This window comes from Macaca thibetana, chromosome 1 (genome assembly GCF_024542745.1).
Source record: "Macaca thibetana thibetana isolate TM-01 chromosome 1, ASM2454274v1, whole genome shotgun sequence".
NCBI lineage: Eukaryota > Metazoa > Chordata > Mammalia > Primates > Cercopithecidae > Macaca > Macaca thibetana.
The window spans coordinates 39,700,045-39,715,995 of NC_065578.1; the positions used below are offsets into that span (position 1 = coordinate 39,700,045).

A 15,951-nucleotide genomic window follows, 5' to 3' on the forward strand; every position below is an offset into this window, starting at 1 on the left:
TTTAATCCCCTGGACAACTCTGCAAGGCATGTATCACTGTCCTCATTCTAGGAACAAGGCAGCAGGCTCAGAGAGGTGAAGTAACTTGCCTTAGTCACCCGGCTAGTAAATGACAGGGGGTGGATCTGAACTTGAGGTTGTTCTCCAGGGACATGCTTTCTCCCCAGGCTCTGGATGCCTCATCAATAACTTAAGTACAGTGTACTAGATGATCTCAAGGGACCCTCCCCGCTCTGACTTTCAGCAATTAGCTGATTCACAGACACCTTCAGTTAGAAGGGCATCTGGGCAGTTCCCCTAGCTCCAGTCCTTCAGCCATGCCCTTGCACACCAAGGAGACAAGGGATTCAGAAGCCCCAACATCATTCATCTCTTCTCGAGATGAAAGGTCTTCCTGGTATCTGCTCCAATCCCTGCCTGCAGCCTGTAAAGTCAAGGCAGACCACTAGAAGTTTCTCTCAGTGACTCAGGTCCCTATCCTGTCCTTGGAAGACTGTCCCTCCAAATCGCTTTGGGCATGAAGAAGCCTTTGGGTCTGAAACTGAATCAGCTGGATTCCTGGGCTTGGTCCCCTGGAGCTAGAATCCTGGGGTCCAACACCTCCATGACCTCCTAATCTTAATCTCACTCCTTGGTCCTATCTCAGCCCCCTCCTTGTCCCAGCCCAACTTCTAGATCCCCAAGTCCCCATCTTCCTGACTCTCTAGTACCAGGCCTAAACTACATATTCACAGAGGCCACGCCCACTCTAGGACTCTGATAACCTCAAGCCCCTTCCCCATCTATAATAGCTTTCCCCAGCCAGAAACCACATCACAGCTTGATTGCTGGAAAAGACCAGCCCACGTGCTCCTGTTGAGGGCTTTGTAAAAATCTATTTTAAGGCCTGGAAAAGTCCCCCACCCCCAGCCCCAACTGGGAGCCTTGATGAGCATTCTCCCTGGATCCTCCGGAGCCCCCGCCCCCTCACCATCCCATCCAGCTGCCTATGTGAAGGTTTCTGGGGAAGTTGTTACTCTGAACAAAATAAGCAGGAAGAGATTTTAAAACAAAACCAGCTGGTGTCTGGGCTGATGCCACAAAGTGAGGAGGTCTTGGTGGGGAGGGCTGGCTCCTCTGTGTTGTGGGGTCTATGTATGTCACAAGGTGGTCACCCACCAGGCTGAACATAACTGAGATTCTGCAGCGAGGTGTCTGAAAAAGGATACTGCATTGATGAGGATGGAGCTATTATAGTGTGTGTGAATGTGGCTTTGTGATGTACACCTGCACACATGGGACATGTTTCTGTGATCTGGGTCTGTGCATGTAATCAGAGGGCCGTGTCTGTGTGGTTTGCATGACTGGTTTTATCTGTGACCATGCACAGTGTGAATTTCTCTATTGTGCCTCCCTGGATATATGGGCAGCTTACCAGAGCCACTGAGTGCTCTATTTATGTAACTGTACAAGTCACACATCTTTGTGTGTGTCTCCCTTGTGCTTCGTAACATATACATGGGACTACAGAAGTGCATTTGTGTAGTTATTTGTATTTAGGAGACTGGGAGATTACAGGTGAGACTGAATCTTTTTTGTTTTTTAAACCAGGGGGTCTCACTATGTTCCCCAGGCTGGTCTCAAACTCCTGGGCTCAAGTGGCCCTCCCGCTTCTCCCTCCAAAGTGCTGGGATTATAGGTGTGAGCCCTGCACCGGCACCTGAGACTAAATCTTGTGGATGTGTATGTCTGTAAAATTGTGGTGTCACTTACACAGTGCCAGGAACATAAGCCTGTTTAACAAGTAACTACTGGTTAATGTCTAAGTCTGTGTGTGGAGACAGTAGAGTGTAAAGGTTAAGAGCATCAGCTAGGAAGCCCAACTGCTAGAGTTTGAATCCAGGCTCCACCACCTACTAGTTGTGTAGTTTGAAACATCTGACCTCCCTTTTCTGTTCTTTGGTACCTGCCTCATAGAGCTCCATGGAGATTTAATCAGTCCATACACCTACTGGACCTAGAACAGCACCTGTTGTATGGGAAGGGCCACCGTATAAGTGTTTGTGGGCATGGAAGTGCAGACCCATCAGGGCAGTCCCTGGGTAGTCTGTCTTTGCAAAGTTCCCCTACCCCCGCCCCGCGATGTCCCAGGTCCCCTCACCAGGCTGCGGAAGCTGGAGTGTGCTCTTGCTCCACTGAGTCAGGCCCACGATGGCCACCATCTTGGCACCCAGGCTGCTCCTCCGCTTCTTGGCAGTGCTGGTCCCAGCCCCGCCCCCAGCTTGCTGGGATCCGCAGATTTCACCGCTAATGCTGGAGCTCCGCACCACGTTCCTGGAGGCCCCAGACGAGGCAGGACCTGGCTCCCCGTTAAACATGGTCCCTGGGGCGGCAGGGCCTCAGGCAGCTCTGAAGGTGGGCAGGAAACAAAGGATCCCACGTCAGACCTGGATGAATCTACTGCAGTCCCACCACTTTCTAGCTGCATGACCTTGGGCTAGTCACTTGACCTCTCTGAGGCTGTAAGGTTTAAATGCACAAACAAATGTCAAGGGCATGCACAGGTTCTGGCTCAATAAAAGGGACTATTCCTATTAGCACATGGCTATGAAGAACCTCGCAGGTGACCTAGTTTAATGGAGAGGATCGAGGCTGTGGAGACACATGGCCCGGGCTTGAATTCCAAAGGCCTCTACACACTAGCTGTGTGAACTTGTAACCAAACAAACATCCTGAGGTTTCAGTGAACACCTCAGCAAGATGTGAAATAAAAGCACTTAGCTCATAGGATTGTTCTAAGGATTAAATTAAATAATGCATGTGAAGTGCCCACCAGGCTTAGAGGAAATATTCAGTAAGTATTAGTGGTTATTATTTTCATAGCAAATAATAACAGGGAGAACAGAACTGGCTCCAGTCTGTGCAGACTCTGGTGGGGTCCTTTTGTGTGAAAGGGATACTGCAGAAAAGCCCAAAGCAGCAAGAAAATCACCCTACTTGAGAGGCATTTTAGTCTATTCCCTTCCAGCCACCCTTCCATGCATTTTTTAAAATAATTGAACTCATACTGCAAATATCATTTTATATACTAGTATTTTTTTTCATTTAACATTATATCATGGCTGGGCACGGTGGCTCACGCCTGCAATTCCAGCACTTTGGGAGGCTGAGGTGGGCAGATCACTTGAGGTCAGGAGTTCGAGACCAGCCTGACCAATATGGTGAAACCCCATCTCTACTAAAAATACAAAAATTAGCCAGGCGTGGTGGTGGGCGCCTATAATCCCAACTACTCAGGAGGCTGAGGCAGGAGAATCGCTTGAACCCAGGAGGCGGAGGTCGCAGTGAGCTGAGATCGCACCATTGCACTCCAGCCTGGGTGACAGACCGAGACTCTTGTCTCAAAAAAAAAATACATCATAAGCATTTCCCAATGTCATTAACACTATGTATGCTACCATGATATTCCATTGTATAGAAGTAGCATAATTGACTTACGTATTTCAATATAGTTTACCTCTTAGATCAGGCCCAAGTTTCTCTCCTCTTTCTCTCTTTCCTCTCTTTTGTTTTTATTTTTTATTTATTTTTTGAGATAGAGCCTCACTCTGTCACCCAGGCTCAAGTGCAGTGGTGCAATCTCAGCTCACCGCAAACTTCACCTCCTGGGTTCAAGCAATTCTCTTGCCTCAGCCTCCCAAGTAGCTGGGATTATAGTCCTGCACCACCATGCCTGGCTAACATTTTGTATTTTTAGTAGAGGGGGGTTTCACCATGTTGTTAAGGCTGGTCTCGAACTCCTAACCCCAGGTGATCTGCCTGCCTCAGCCTCCCAAAGTGCTGGGATTATAGACATGAGCCACCGTGCCTGGTTTCTTTCCTCTCTTTTAAATAAACACGGCAATAAACATCTTTCTTTTTTTCTTTTTCTTTTTTTGAGATGGAGTCTTGCTTTGTCACCCAGGCTGGAGTGCAGTGGCACAATCTCGACTCACTACAACCTCTGCCACTTAGGTTCAGGTGAATCTGGTGCCTCAGCCATCCGAGTAGCTGGGATTACAGGCATGCACCACCATGCCCAGCTAATTTTTTTGTATTTTTAGTAGAGACGGGGTTCCACCCTGTTGACCAGGCTGGTCTCAAACTCCTAATCTCAAGTGATCCACCAGCCTTGGCCTCTCAAAGTGCTGGGATTACAGGTGTGAGCCACCACACCCAGCCTAAACATCTTTCTACATGGATATTGTCTGCTTGTTTCTTTAGGACTGATTCCTCAAAATGGAACGACTGGGTCCAGGGGTACAGATACTGCTAGGAGCTTCCCTAGCATACACTCCCTCTTTCTGCTTCCTGACAGAGGGCTGGTTTTGTCCAGGTACCACCCACTCCTTGTTTTAGAGGCAGATCTTGATTAATTTAAGGCAATCCGTGAATGGCATTCACCTTGGCAACTCTTACATGTCCAAGCGGAGGAAGATTTGGATTCCATGCTTATAAGAGAGGTGGGGAGCCCTCCTTCTTTCTCCCTCCGTCCTTCTCTTTCCTACACCCTAGAGAGGGCTCAGCCCTAGGATGAAGCCAGTGCTACTGTGAACAGACAGCACTGAGACAGAAAGTACCTCAGGCCACACCTGGGGCCTGCCCTGCGCTGGTCTTCCAATGATGTGAGACAATACATTTTCCATTGCTTAAACCAGTTTGAATCAGAGTTCTCTGTTACCTCCAAAAGCATCCTACCTGATGCCAGGGTCATAAATGTCTTTTGGATTCTCGGAATATATTGTCAAATTCCTTTTTAAAATATTGACATTTACTCTCCTTATTAGCTTCAGTCAACAAATATTTAAGCCCCTAAAATTCCCAGGCCCCTGCTGAATGCCAAGGATACAGCGGTGAGTCAGACCAACTTGGTCCTGCCCTCCCAAAGCCTCCAGTCCAGGAGGGAGACAGACAGTAAATAACTAATTCTACAGTTAAATATTTAATGATGGTTATGCTAAGTGCTAGGGAAGAGGACAGAGGGCCCTGAGAAGCATTCTGGGGGAGGGGGCTGCAGGAGTCTATGGCTCTGTTTTGAACAGAAGTGGGATCTCCAGCTGTCGGCCTCCACAGTTTGGCTGCAAAGTCCCATGCTGAAGTCGGTCTCCTCTGCTCAGGAAGAACCCAAAAAGGCCAGCCGCTCCAGCATCCTCTGCACCCAGCACCCTCCTGGCTCTGTCCTAGCCCACAGTGGTTTTCCTGGGGCAGCTGACCATCCCAGGGTTCAGGGCACTTCGCTTGACCCTGGGTGGGCCCTTGGGCCTGGTACACTGAAGGAGTCCACCTTTTCAAAAGCACACAGAAAGGGGAGGGAGAACGGGTGGAAGAGGAAAAGCACCATTGTGACGGATAAGGAAGACAGTCCCCAGACAGCTGACAATGGTCACCTGGTCAGCATGACTCCTGCCAGCCTGGCAAAGTATAGCTGACAGAGGGGATGAGTTAACACCTCATTTTGCCTTCTCTGTGGCTGCCTGGACCGATCTCATTCACCGTGTGACGTGTGCAGAGTCCTGGATTGTATTTCTCCATCCCCCATCAACCCTGCAGCTAATGGAAAGTCCCCCTGGACTGGGGCCTATGATGATCTCTTCTTTTGAGTTTCCAATTCTAGTGCCAGTTTGTGTGTTTTTTGGGTATCTGCATGGTCTTTTGGTGGAAGATGGGAGAAGGCTTATCTGATACTGTGACTCTGCCACGGTGTAGGTCTAATTTACTCCTTACAGTATTTCTGGAAGGTATGTGGTTATCTCTGTGTTGTAGATAAGAAAACAGTCTCAGAGAAGTAAAGGACTTATCCATCCTAGCCAGCTAAGAAGAGGCAAGGCCTGGACTTGAACTCAGGTCTCTTGTTTCCACAAAGAGACAGAATGCTTAGCATCCCCTGTCCCTTCAACCAAAAATGGAGGCCCGGCCCTTAAGCTCAGACTCTGCTCTGGGTCTCTGGGCCCTTTGAGAAAACTACAAGGAAAGTGTCTGTATGAGAAAAGCCCCTCTGGCCCAGGTTCCCACAGCTGGCATGAGCATCTAAGTTAGGGCAGGAGAAATCCCAACCGGACCATAGCTGGAGAAGCAAAGTGCTTCCCTAGCACAGCCTCCGGGAAGCAGGAGAGTACCACCCCCAGGGGGCGGAAAGGGACGGGGGTAAGGGACAAAATTCCTGACCCTGCCAACCCAGGGCTCATGTTTCCTCATGAATAATAAATGGAATTGACAAGCAGTTGGTTTGGAATCAAGGTCTCTGCACCATCCAGAGCTATTTTCTCATCTTTAACCATCTAGGGATCAACCAGCAGGGCTGGAGAACTGAAAAATGCTTGGGAGGGCCCAGTCTGCAGGCCACTCCCCAAGGGGGCAGGAGGAGCCAGACCCAAAGCCCTGGACCCAAGGTCCTAGGACTGACCCTGTGGGCCAGAAGTCCTGGGTAGGGCAGCTTAGGAGGGTTAGGAATCAGGATGTGGGATTCGAATGTGAACAGATTCCTTATGTGAACTCCTCTGGGCCTCGGCTGTCTCATCTGGGTGTAAAATGAAGGGGTCAGATTAAGTAATCTCTAAAACTCCTTTTGACTGGGAGAGTTGAGTCTATGAATGCACATTGGAGCGGAGGACTCGGAATTAGAGATCTAGTTTCTTCTCTGGCAGCAGGTCTAGCTCAGGAAAGACATGCCAGAGTTACAGATAGGGCACCTAAAAGGAGGGACATCCACAGAATAGCAACCCCTGAGCCATCAGACCACAGGGATGGAAAAGGGAAGGTGGTGGAGACTGTGGCAGAGTGGTGAGGAGCGGGCAGGACACAGAGCACACCATGTCACATGTTGGTGATTCCAAACAATTGCTAAATAAACTCTACCCTTCCCACGCAAGTCCCTTCACCAATTCCCTGCTTCTGAGCAGACCGTCCCTTTCTCAGCCCGGGTCATGGCACCTCAGGGAAGGAAACCGTCCTATGATCTCAGTGAGTCACAGAGACCTCACTCTGAAGTTCTTCCTGCTGACTCCCAGCTATTACCACAGCAGCAGAGAAACTTCGATTTATCCTCCAGGGAGACAGCTACAGCCCCCACTTCTGCCAAAACTCCATGCCAGAAGAGACCTGCCCAGCTCCCCAGGAATAAGCTTTGTGTTTTCTTTTTAGCCCTTGGATGTTTGGCCTCTACCCCGGGGTCTCAGTACCCTAAAAGGACCCTCCAAACTCTCTCCTGAATCCTGACAACAGCAGGTCTCAGGGCCCTACCGGGGTACCCTGGGCCCCTCAGTCCCTTTAACCGTGGGTCTAACCTGATGATTTTTTTTTTTTTTTTTTTGAGACGGAGTCTTGCTTTGTCACCCAGGCTACAGTGCAGTGGAGAAATCTCAACTCACTGCAACCTCTGCCTCCCGGATTCAAGCAATTCTCCTGCCTCAGCCTCCTGAGTAGCTGGGACTACAGGTGCCCACCATCACGTCCAGCTAATTTTTGTATTTTTAGTAGAGATGGGGTTTTGCCATATTGGCCAGGCTGGTCTCAAACTCCTGACCTCATGATCCGCCCGCCTCGACCTCCCAAAGTGCTGGAATTACAGGTGTGAGCTACCGCGCCCCACCCAGATGAGAATTTTTGGTAGTTCAAGGCCACACAAAAGCTCAAGATGAACCTAGCCACCCACCTTTCCAACAGTAAAGACCAAGGAATGCATCACAGGGTGATGGAGTGTTAGGCTGGAAGGGACTGCGTGTTAGGCTGGAAGGGACTGCAAATAACTGAGGCTCCTACCACCCCTCCCCATCCTCTGCTCACAGTGGACACCATTAACCTCTCTCTTTCCCATCAAGGTCAGACAGCCTCAGAGTCCCTCTCAACACAGGGCTCCAGCACCAGCTGATGAGAAACAGCTCATGAGCTAAAACTGACTTGCTGTCTCTATTCTAGCCTGAGCCTTTTATTTTGCAGAACAAGAAATCAAGGCCCAGAATGGGGGAAAGACGCACCAGGGTAACACAAAAAATTGGTGGCAAAATCAGCGCTTCAGCCCTAAGTCCCCTAACTCTCAGGTCTCAAATCACCTATCGGTGGTGCTCCCTCCCCACCCTTCACCTGGAAGAAAACCCAACTCACCAAATTGATGAATCTGAGCCTGGTGTTCCGCATCACAGGGGGCTGTGCCCCTCCCAACAGCACACCCCTAGGGCATTTGCACAAGGCTTCAATCGACTTCTGCTAAAACACCAGTTTTCAAGAAATGAGGTGAAGGCAATCAGGGCAGGCTCCCAGGAGGAGGCGATGTGGCAAAAGGGTCTGGAAGGGAAGAGGGGAGCTTAGAGGAAGGGCTAGGTAAGGCATCTGCCCTCAAGGGCTTCCAGTAGATTATGGCATAAAAAGATAGACTTTGAAGAAGCTGTGTGACCTTGAGCAAATCATTTAAACTCTTCAATTCTCCGTTTCCTCTTGTAAAATTTTCACAACTCCTGGGCCCCCTAATGTTCCTTTAGGCACTTGGATGCCAAGCTGCTGAAGACCCACAACTGTGAGATTTTTTAATACATGTACAGAGACTCACCCAGGACCAACCGCTGAGGAGCTCTAGACCCCATCCTTCCTTCCTCCAACCTCCCTCTGATTAATGGGGTCTGTGTTCCTCCCCAGACACTCTATGACATGCCCAGCAGTTGGGTGACACACTCCTGGCTCTGCCCCAGCCATGTGATCCTTAGCAGGTCCTTCAGCTTCTCTGGACCATTCCCTCCATTCCCTCCTCTACAAAACGAGTTTAATCACCAGCTGGGCCCTCCCCGACTCTCCCGGCTGGACTGGGGGTCAGATGAGACAAAGAGGAGCAGGAGGCAAAAAGCAGAGAAAGGCAGAGTGAATGAAACACATGCTCTGGAGGCAGACAGACTTAGGTGCAAGACCTAGATCTGCCACTTACAAGCCGTATGATACAGGGCTTCCTTAACAAATCCCCTGAGCCTAACGCTCCTCATCTATAAAGTGGGGACGATAATGTCTGCTTTAGGATTCTTATATAAAACATCACAAAACAAGGATTGGGATGTGGTAAATGATCATCAGTTGGGCAATTACATTATTATTCCAAAAAGATCCCCTTTATAAATCGTAAAGGATTGTCCAAGTGTTAGTTCTTATTGGTCTGGAGTCCACACCAGGTGCAACCACTTCAGGGGAAGGGCCAGGGACTAGAGCAGCACCTCCCACCACAGCCCTGAGTGCTCCAGAAGTCTGGGATCAGGGTCCCTGCACTTTTCAGTTGAAGTGAGAAGTGGCCTATGAAGCTGTGCCAGCATCTCAGCTCCTGACCCCCTGCTGGATGGTGGGTCTGGCATCTGATACTCCTGGCCCAAACCTAATCCCGCGCCAGGACGGCCCATCGCATCACCTGTGCTGATCTGTGCCCTTGTCAGAGGCTAGTGCCTGCACTCACAGAAGGAGTAGAGGGGCTCCTTCGGCTCCAGCCTCTCCTGTCTAGAGGTGGGCGGTGATGGGTTGGTAGGTGGTTGTGGTGGTGAAGACAGTCTGTGCCAAGGAAGCACACCCAGCCAGCGTGGGCAGCACAGAGCAACGGCTCCTCTCCTAGTTGTGCAGACCTTTGTCTCCCCCAAGCCAGGCTGGCATGTGTGCACGCACACACACACACACACACATACACACACACACACGTGCACACACACATGCAGGAAGAGACATGGGGCACAGAATTCCAAATGTGTGATCACACAGACTCGTGTCAATGATATACACTTAAAGACGCAATCACATGTGCACACAGATATGCACACCGCCCCCCACCAAGACACTCATACACACAGAGACACACAGAAGCAGCCACGACGACAGCCATAGGCATTCACGGACTCACATGTGTAGACACCTGCACACACCCACAAACACCCTCCCCACTGGGCCCCTGCCCAGTCCAGAGAGGCAGGAAGAGCCCCATGGCTCCGTGGGCAGGGAAGCAGGAGGCGTCTTACCCTAAGTCATGGGCTCCCTTGGCTAAGGCACACACCCCACCTTTGAGCAGGTGTGTGTGAGCTTGAACACATGCACACTCATACACACCACAGTCCCCAATCTCACTCGCTTGACCCCCATCCCCGCCAGACCGGACAAAGGAGCTCATCGGTGAGGTTTGTGGTGAGGAGAGGAGAAGGCTGGCACGGAGCAGCTGCTGTCACCATGGCTACCAGGCTGACCCACTTCTCCTCTACCCAGCCTGGCCCACCCAGCCTGGGCAAGGCAGGCACAGACAGCTTTGGGCAGGGTGGGCAGGCCCTCTCCCATCACACACAGGAAAGGGGTGGCCCTCTGAGGGTGTGGTAAGGGATGGGTTGAGGACCCCAGAGAGGCTGGATACTGTGTAGGAAGGCAATGCAGACTGCAGACATGCCTTGAAGGGAGTAGGGTGCTGAAGGCATGGTCCCTGCAAGACCTAGAAGACTGAGCCCCTGACGTTCCCTGGGGCCTCAGGGCACCACATGGACCCTAGATACAGCTCAGTCACAGTCATCATGGCAGTGCAGGAGATGGGGTGGTCAGACTCAAACCCAAACTCTAAGGACTCAAAACACACAAGGGTAAGGCAGACCCAGGGCTGGGTGAGCCCTGTCTCCCATTCAGAACAAGGTTCCTGAAGGCTCCACTAGGGGCTGCTGGGGTCACAGCCATGCCCCCTTCCCAGGACAGGGTCGCCATGGGCCTTCACTGGGCTAGGGGCTCCTAAGGACAGGGCTGTGTGTTCTTCCTCAGAAGCAGGGACTTGGAGGGACACCACAGCCTGAGTCAGTTTTGGGAGGAGCCAGCCTACAAAACAGAATGAATCTCTCCTGCTTGACAACCTCCCTTAGCTTCCCATTTCCTGCAGGACAAAGGAGAAGCCCCTCACCAAGGCCCACAAGCCCATGTGACCTAGAGACTGTCTTCCTCTCCTATCTCCCAGCCCGTCCCATACCTCTTACCCCTACTCTGTATTCCAGTCACACTTGCTTTGGACTGTCTTCCTCTCCTATCTCCCAGTCCGTCCCATACCTCTTGCCCCTACTCTGTATCCCAGTCACACATGCTTCTTTTCAGTCCTCAAAAGTACCACCTTGGGTCGGGCATGGGGCTCATGCCTGTAATCCTAGCACTTTGGGGGGCCAAGGCAGGTGAATCGCATGAGCCCAGGAATTTGAGACCAGCCTGAGCAACACAGCAAAACCTCGTCTCTACAAAAAGATACAAAAATTAGCCTGATGTGTAGTCCCAGCTACTCGGGGGGCTGAGGTGGGAGGATGGCTTGAGCCCAGGAGGTGGAAGTTGTAGTGAGCCGAGATCGCAACACTGCACTCCAGCCTGGGTGACAGAGCCAGACTCTGTCAAAAAAAAAAAAAAAAAAAAAAAAAAAAGAGTCACTTAGCCACTTTGTCTCCTGTCTGCCTGGCATGCTCTTCTCTTCCCCCACCCCCATGATCTGGTGGCCCCATACTTGTCAGTCCTGCCACCTTTGCCTGGCTAAACCCTATTCTTGGCTCAATCCAAGTTTGAAGGTCATTTCCTAGGAGAGTCTTCCCAGATGAGGTTAGTCCCCATAATTCCCTTTGTACTGTCCCTAAGTTGAATTGTGTCCCCCTAAAAAATGTTGAGGTTCTAACCTCCAGTCCCTCAGAATGTGACTTGGTTTGGAAACACGGTCATTGCAGATGTGACGAGTTAAGATGAGGTCATGCTGGAGAAGGGTGGGTCCCTCATATAACCAGTGTCCTTATAGGAAGGCGGCCACGTGAAGACAGACACGGGGAGAGCGCCATGTGCCGATGGAGGCAGAAATGGGAGTGACGCGTCAATGCGCCAAGGAACGCCAAGGATTGCCACCTGTCACCAGAAGCCAGGGGAGAGGAACGGAACAGATTTTCCTCACAGCACACAGAAGGAAGCAACCCTTTCAACATCTGATTTTAGACTTGCAGCCTTCAGAACTGTGAGAGTCTACCTTTCTGTTGTTTTAAGCCACCCTGTTCGTGGCACTTTGTTGCAGCTTCCCTAGGAAATGAACACACTGCTGTTCCTAACTTGTTCTGTGCTTGTCTCCCACACCCCGCCCCCTGGCTGTGAGCTGGTTAAAAATAGGAACCTTGTCGTCGTCTTCACCCTGAATCCCTAGTACCTGGCACAGGTCTGGCATATAGCAGGACTCAGTAAATATTTGTAGAATGAATGAATGGCAACCTAAAACATTAAATTAGCAGTATTTATAGCACTGTGAGTCATTTTTATTTTCTCCATGTGACATATTGTGTTTTCTAAAGTTACTACTTAAGAAACTGTATTAATGTGATAATAAAGAAAAAAACCAAAACCACATATTTTTCTTTTTCAAAACATACATTAGAGTAACAAGCATTTCCACCAATGTGTGCTTTGTGACGAGGGAAAAGTTCTTCTATCTGCTTGATAACTGCTTTTTTTATTGATTAATTGATTCCTCCTCATGTCACTAAAGTGCTTTCTACAGTCAGATTTACAGAGCTTGAGCTCTGGGGCCTTGCAGGGCATAGATTATGGGTGGGAAGGGGCCAGCCAGGGTACACATTCTTTTCAGCCATCTCCACCATCCACCCCTCCCTTGGCTTGTAGGATCTGGCTAGATGTGGCACCTGTCTCCTTACAGGGGCTGCTAAACTTGGCACTGGAGCATACCACTACTACTGGCCAAAGGTGACTCCCCAAACAGAAGCAAGATCCTGTCCTCAATGACCACACCATTTAGTGCTTCTCCAACTGCAACGTGCAGGTGATCACCTGGGGAGCTTGCTCTGATCCATGGGTCACAGGTGGAGCCTGAGACACTGAATTTCTAAGAAACTTACAAGTGATTCTCATGATGCTGGTCCATGGACCACCCAAGGCACTGAGAGGTGAAGATACATTGCTCTGGTTGTTCTGCAGAAAGAGTGAACACTTCAGGGTGGGGGAGACCAGAGAAGGCATTAACCCAGCAGTTGCACCTCAAAAGATAGGTGAGGTTTGGAGAGGAGAGGCAGAGGTGGCTCTAAAGGAAAGAGGTGGCAACTACTGGGAAGGCCCAGGGAGAAAACATTGTGTTCAGAGGCTGGTGAACAGAGCAGTGCGGTTGGAGAGGAGGTAGGTACAACTGCGGAACAGAGGGCTGGAAAGATAGGCTGGGAGCAGCCAATGCAGGGCTCTGAATGTGGGGCTAAGAAGCTAGGCTTTCATCCTGTAGGAGTGAAATCTGACATGATTTAGATGTAATACTTTACAGAGATCAATCTGACACTGAGTGCAGACTCAAAAAGAAGCCTGACAGCAGGAAGAGCAGCCAGGAGGCTGCTACATCCATGCAGGAAGAAGGGCTGCACTGCTTCAGAAAGTGAGGTGCAAAGAGGAAACGTGGCCAGGAGTGATGGGTGGGGTTAGGGGATTGCCTAGAGTGAGTGAGGGGACAAAGTAGGGAAAAGGGAAAAAATGAAATTCAAGGTGATTTGGCCGGGCATGGTGGCTCACGCCTGTAATCCCAGCACTTTGGGAGGCTGAGGCGGGCAAATCACAAGGTCAGGAGATCGAGACCATCTGGCTAACACAGTGAAACCCTGTCTCTACTAAAAATACAAAAAAATTAGGCGGGCCTGGTGGCGGGCGCCTGTAGTCCCAGCTACTCAGGAGGCTGAGGCAGGAGAATGATGTGAACCCAGGAGGTGAAGCTTGCAGTAAGCCTAGATCTCACCACTGCACTCCAGCCTGGGCAACAGAGTGAGACTCCATCTCAAAATAAATAAATAAATAAATAAATAAATAAATAAATAAATAAATGAAATCCAAGGTGATTTACAGGACGGATGGGGGTGAAAGGTGCCAACGGCAAAGCTTGAGGTCCTAGCAGAAAAATCCTGGCTTAAGGAGAAGATGAATCCCCATTCTAGTCCCGATGGGTCTGAGATAATGCTGCAACTCTCACATTCAGGTGTTGGCCAGGTAAGCCAATTCACTAGCGCTCAGGAGAGCAAGGTGAGTGGGCAGGATTTGGGTGTGTTCTCCAAAGAAAAAATGGGGTGTGGAAAGGAAGAAGAATGCCCAGGAGACAGCAGAGAGTGAGGAAGGATTGAGAGGTAATACCTACAGTTAGAGGTAGGAGGAAGATGGAACCAACTGAAGGAGGGAGAGTCCATGGTGAACAGTAGGAGAGGAACTCACAGAAGACGCCATGAATATACAGATGGCCAAGCTGGAAGCCCTGCAACACCCTGATATTGAGACCATGAAGGGGTCTACCCAGCTCAGGATGCAGGAGGGAGGCTAGGGGGGCACCCTGACTCCCTCCCTAAGGCACAGGGGAAGCCCAGGCCTGAAAGGAGCACAGCTGGAATGGAAAGCAGAATTTGGACTGAAAGAAAAGGGGACTTGATGCATTGGGGAGGGTTTGGGCTGTGGCAGGAGCCCGGGGCTCTGAAGCACTTATTCCAGCTCAGTCCTAGCACAGGAAGGACAATTTCCACACATGCAACCACACACACACTTACATGTCCACATGGCTAGAGAACTCCCAGGGCAGAGCAGAGGCGACTGGGAAAAGGTCTTTGGATCAAAGTCTTATTACAGGTGAGCACATAATTTATCATCCACCTGGGACCCTTATGAGAATGAGCAGGGACAATACTCAATCACACAGGACCACAGGTGAAAAGGAGGACTGTGCCAGGCAAACCCAGCCATATGGTCACCCTAGCTGGTGGATACTGGATCCCAATAAGATACATATTTGGTTCCACTGCTCCCCCTTCCTAGATGGGGGATAGCAGAAGGGACAGGCAGGCTCATCCTGAGAGGCAGGGTCACCCTCAAGGGTGCTGGTGGATGGGACAATCTCTCCCCCATCAGGCCCACTCTCGCCTGAGCAACGACACCCTCGCTGGGGGAGATGCGGCAGCACCACGGACAGCGGCCGGCGGCTCGCTCCCAGTCCCTCCCCCGCCTGCTCTCCCCTCTCCTCCCCTCCCCTTCCCTCCCCCCTCCCCGTCCCTCCCCCACGCCGCTGACGAAGCCGGATCAATATTTCATCGGGGGAAGGGGCTCCAGTTACCAGCCCCGCGCCAAGCCGGAAGGCGCCGCCCGCGCCTGCTGCCCACCCTGGGGACCCTCCTCAGAACCAGCACAGGCTCGGCCCCAGCCCAGACAGACACTGCCCAAAGAGGTGCACACATTCCCTGCAACCTCTCCACCCCCGGTCCCTTTCAGGGCATAAAGACCCGCGCGCAAGCCATACACCTCCAGTTGGCCCCTCCGATGCGCCACAGAGCGAGATGCACGCTGTACAAAGAAGATGACGTACACAAAACAACAGGCACCACACCACACCCAGCAGGCAATCCACCTAGACATGCACTCAGACACAGCACACACATGCACACAAAAACACACCTTGTGTACCACAGACTCACATGGCATGGAGATGCAGCTACCACAGACTCACACACATCACACAGACCCAAGACACACCCTACCACACACACATAAACTCGCACATTGCACAAAAACTCCCTCGCAGAGAACTGCAGACATATCACATGATGATACATTCACCACAGACACACACACAATATGCCCTCAGAGACCCTCAGACGTATCTGTGAGCTAAAGAGCTACATTTGCAGGGACACACACACACACACACACACTTAAAACTCTCATACATACACACACACATTATGCCTTCACAGAGATCCTCAAACATTCACCATGGACACACAAGCACACACCCCACACTCTACCCAGGCCCTCCACCCTCCTGGAGCCCAGGCCACCCTTCCCACTGTGAACATGGGACTAGGGAGGGGCACACAGGACTTCCCTCCCTCCTTCCCATCTGCCTTCTCTACTTTGGCCCTGCTCGTGGGCCCTGAGGATAAATTCACTGTGTCCTCCAAGGCCCCCCCGGGG

The 15,951-nt window shown here is 50.9% G+C and overlaps 2 protein-coding genes across 3 annotated transcripts in view; both read right to left on the minus strand.

The window, feature by feature from the left end:
• The window catches only part of PPT1 (palmitoyl-protein thioesterase 1), a 576,153-nt gene extending 567,676 nt beyond the window's left edge, over positions 1–8,477 (minus strand). The window contains exon 1 of the mRNA XM_050800256.1: positions 8,474–8,477. The gene's annotated coding sequence lies outside the window, so the exon portion shown is untranslated. The remainder of the gene's footprint in view (positions 1–8,473) is intronic.
• The window catches only part of RIMS3 (regulating synaptic membrane exocytosis 3), a 46,910-nt gene that overhangs the window by 20,058 nt on the left and 10,901 nt on the right, over positions 1–15,951 (minus strand). Inside the window, exons 2-3 of one of the 2 annotated variants that reach the window (XM_050800228.1) lie at positions 8,119–8,298; positions 2,141–2,388 (exon numbers count right to left, since the gene is read on the minus strand). In XM_050800228.1, coding sequence (XP_050656185.1) covers positions 2,141–2,357 — 217 coding nt within the window. In that variant the 5' untranslated portion in view covers positions 2,358–2,388; positions 8,119–8,298. Of the gene's footprint in view, positions 1–2,140; positions 2,389–8,118; positions 8,318–15,951 lie in introns of both variants that reach the window. The other variant, XM_050800234.1, reaches the window with a different exon arrangement.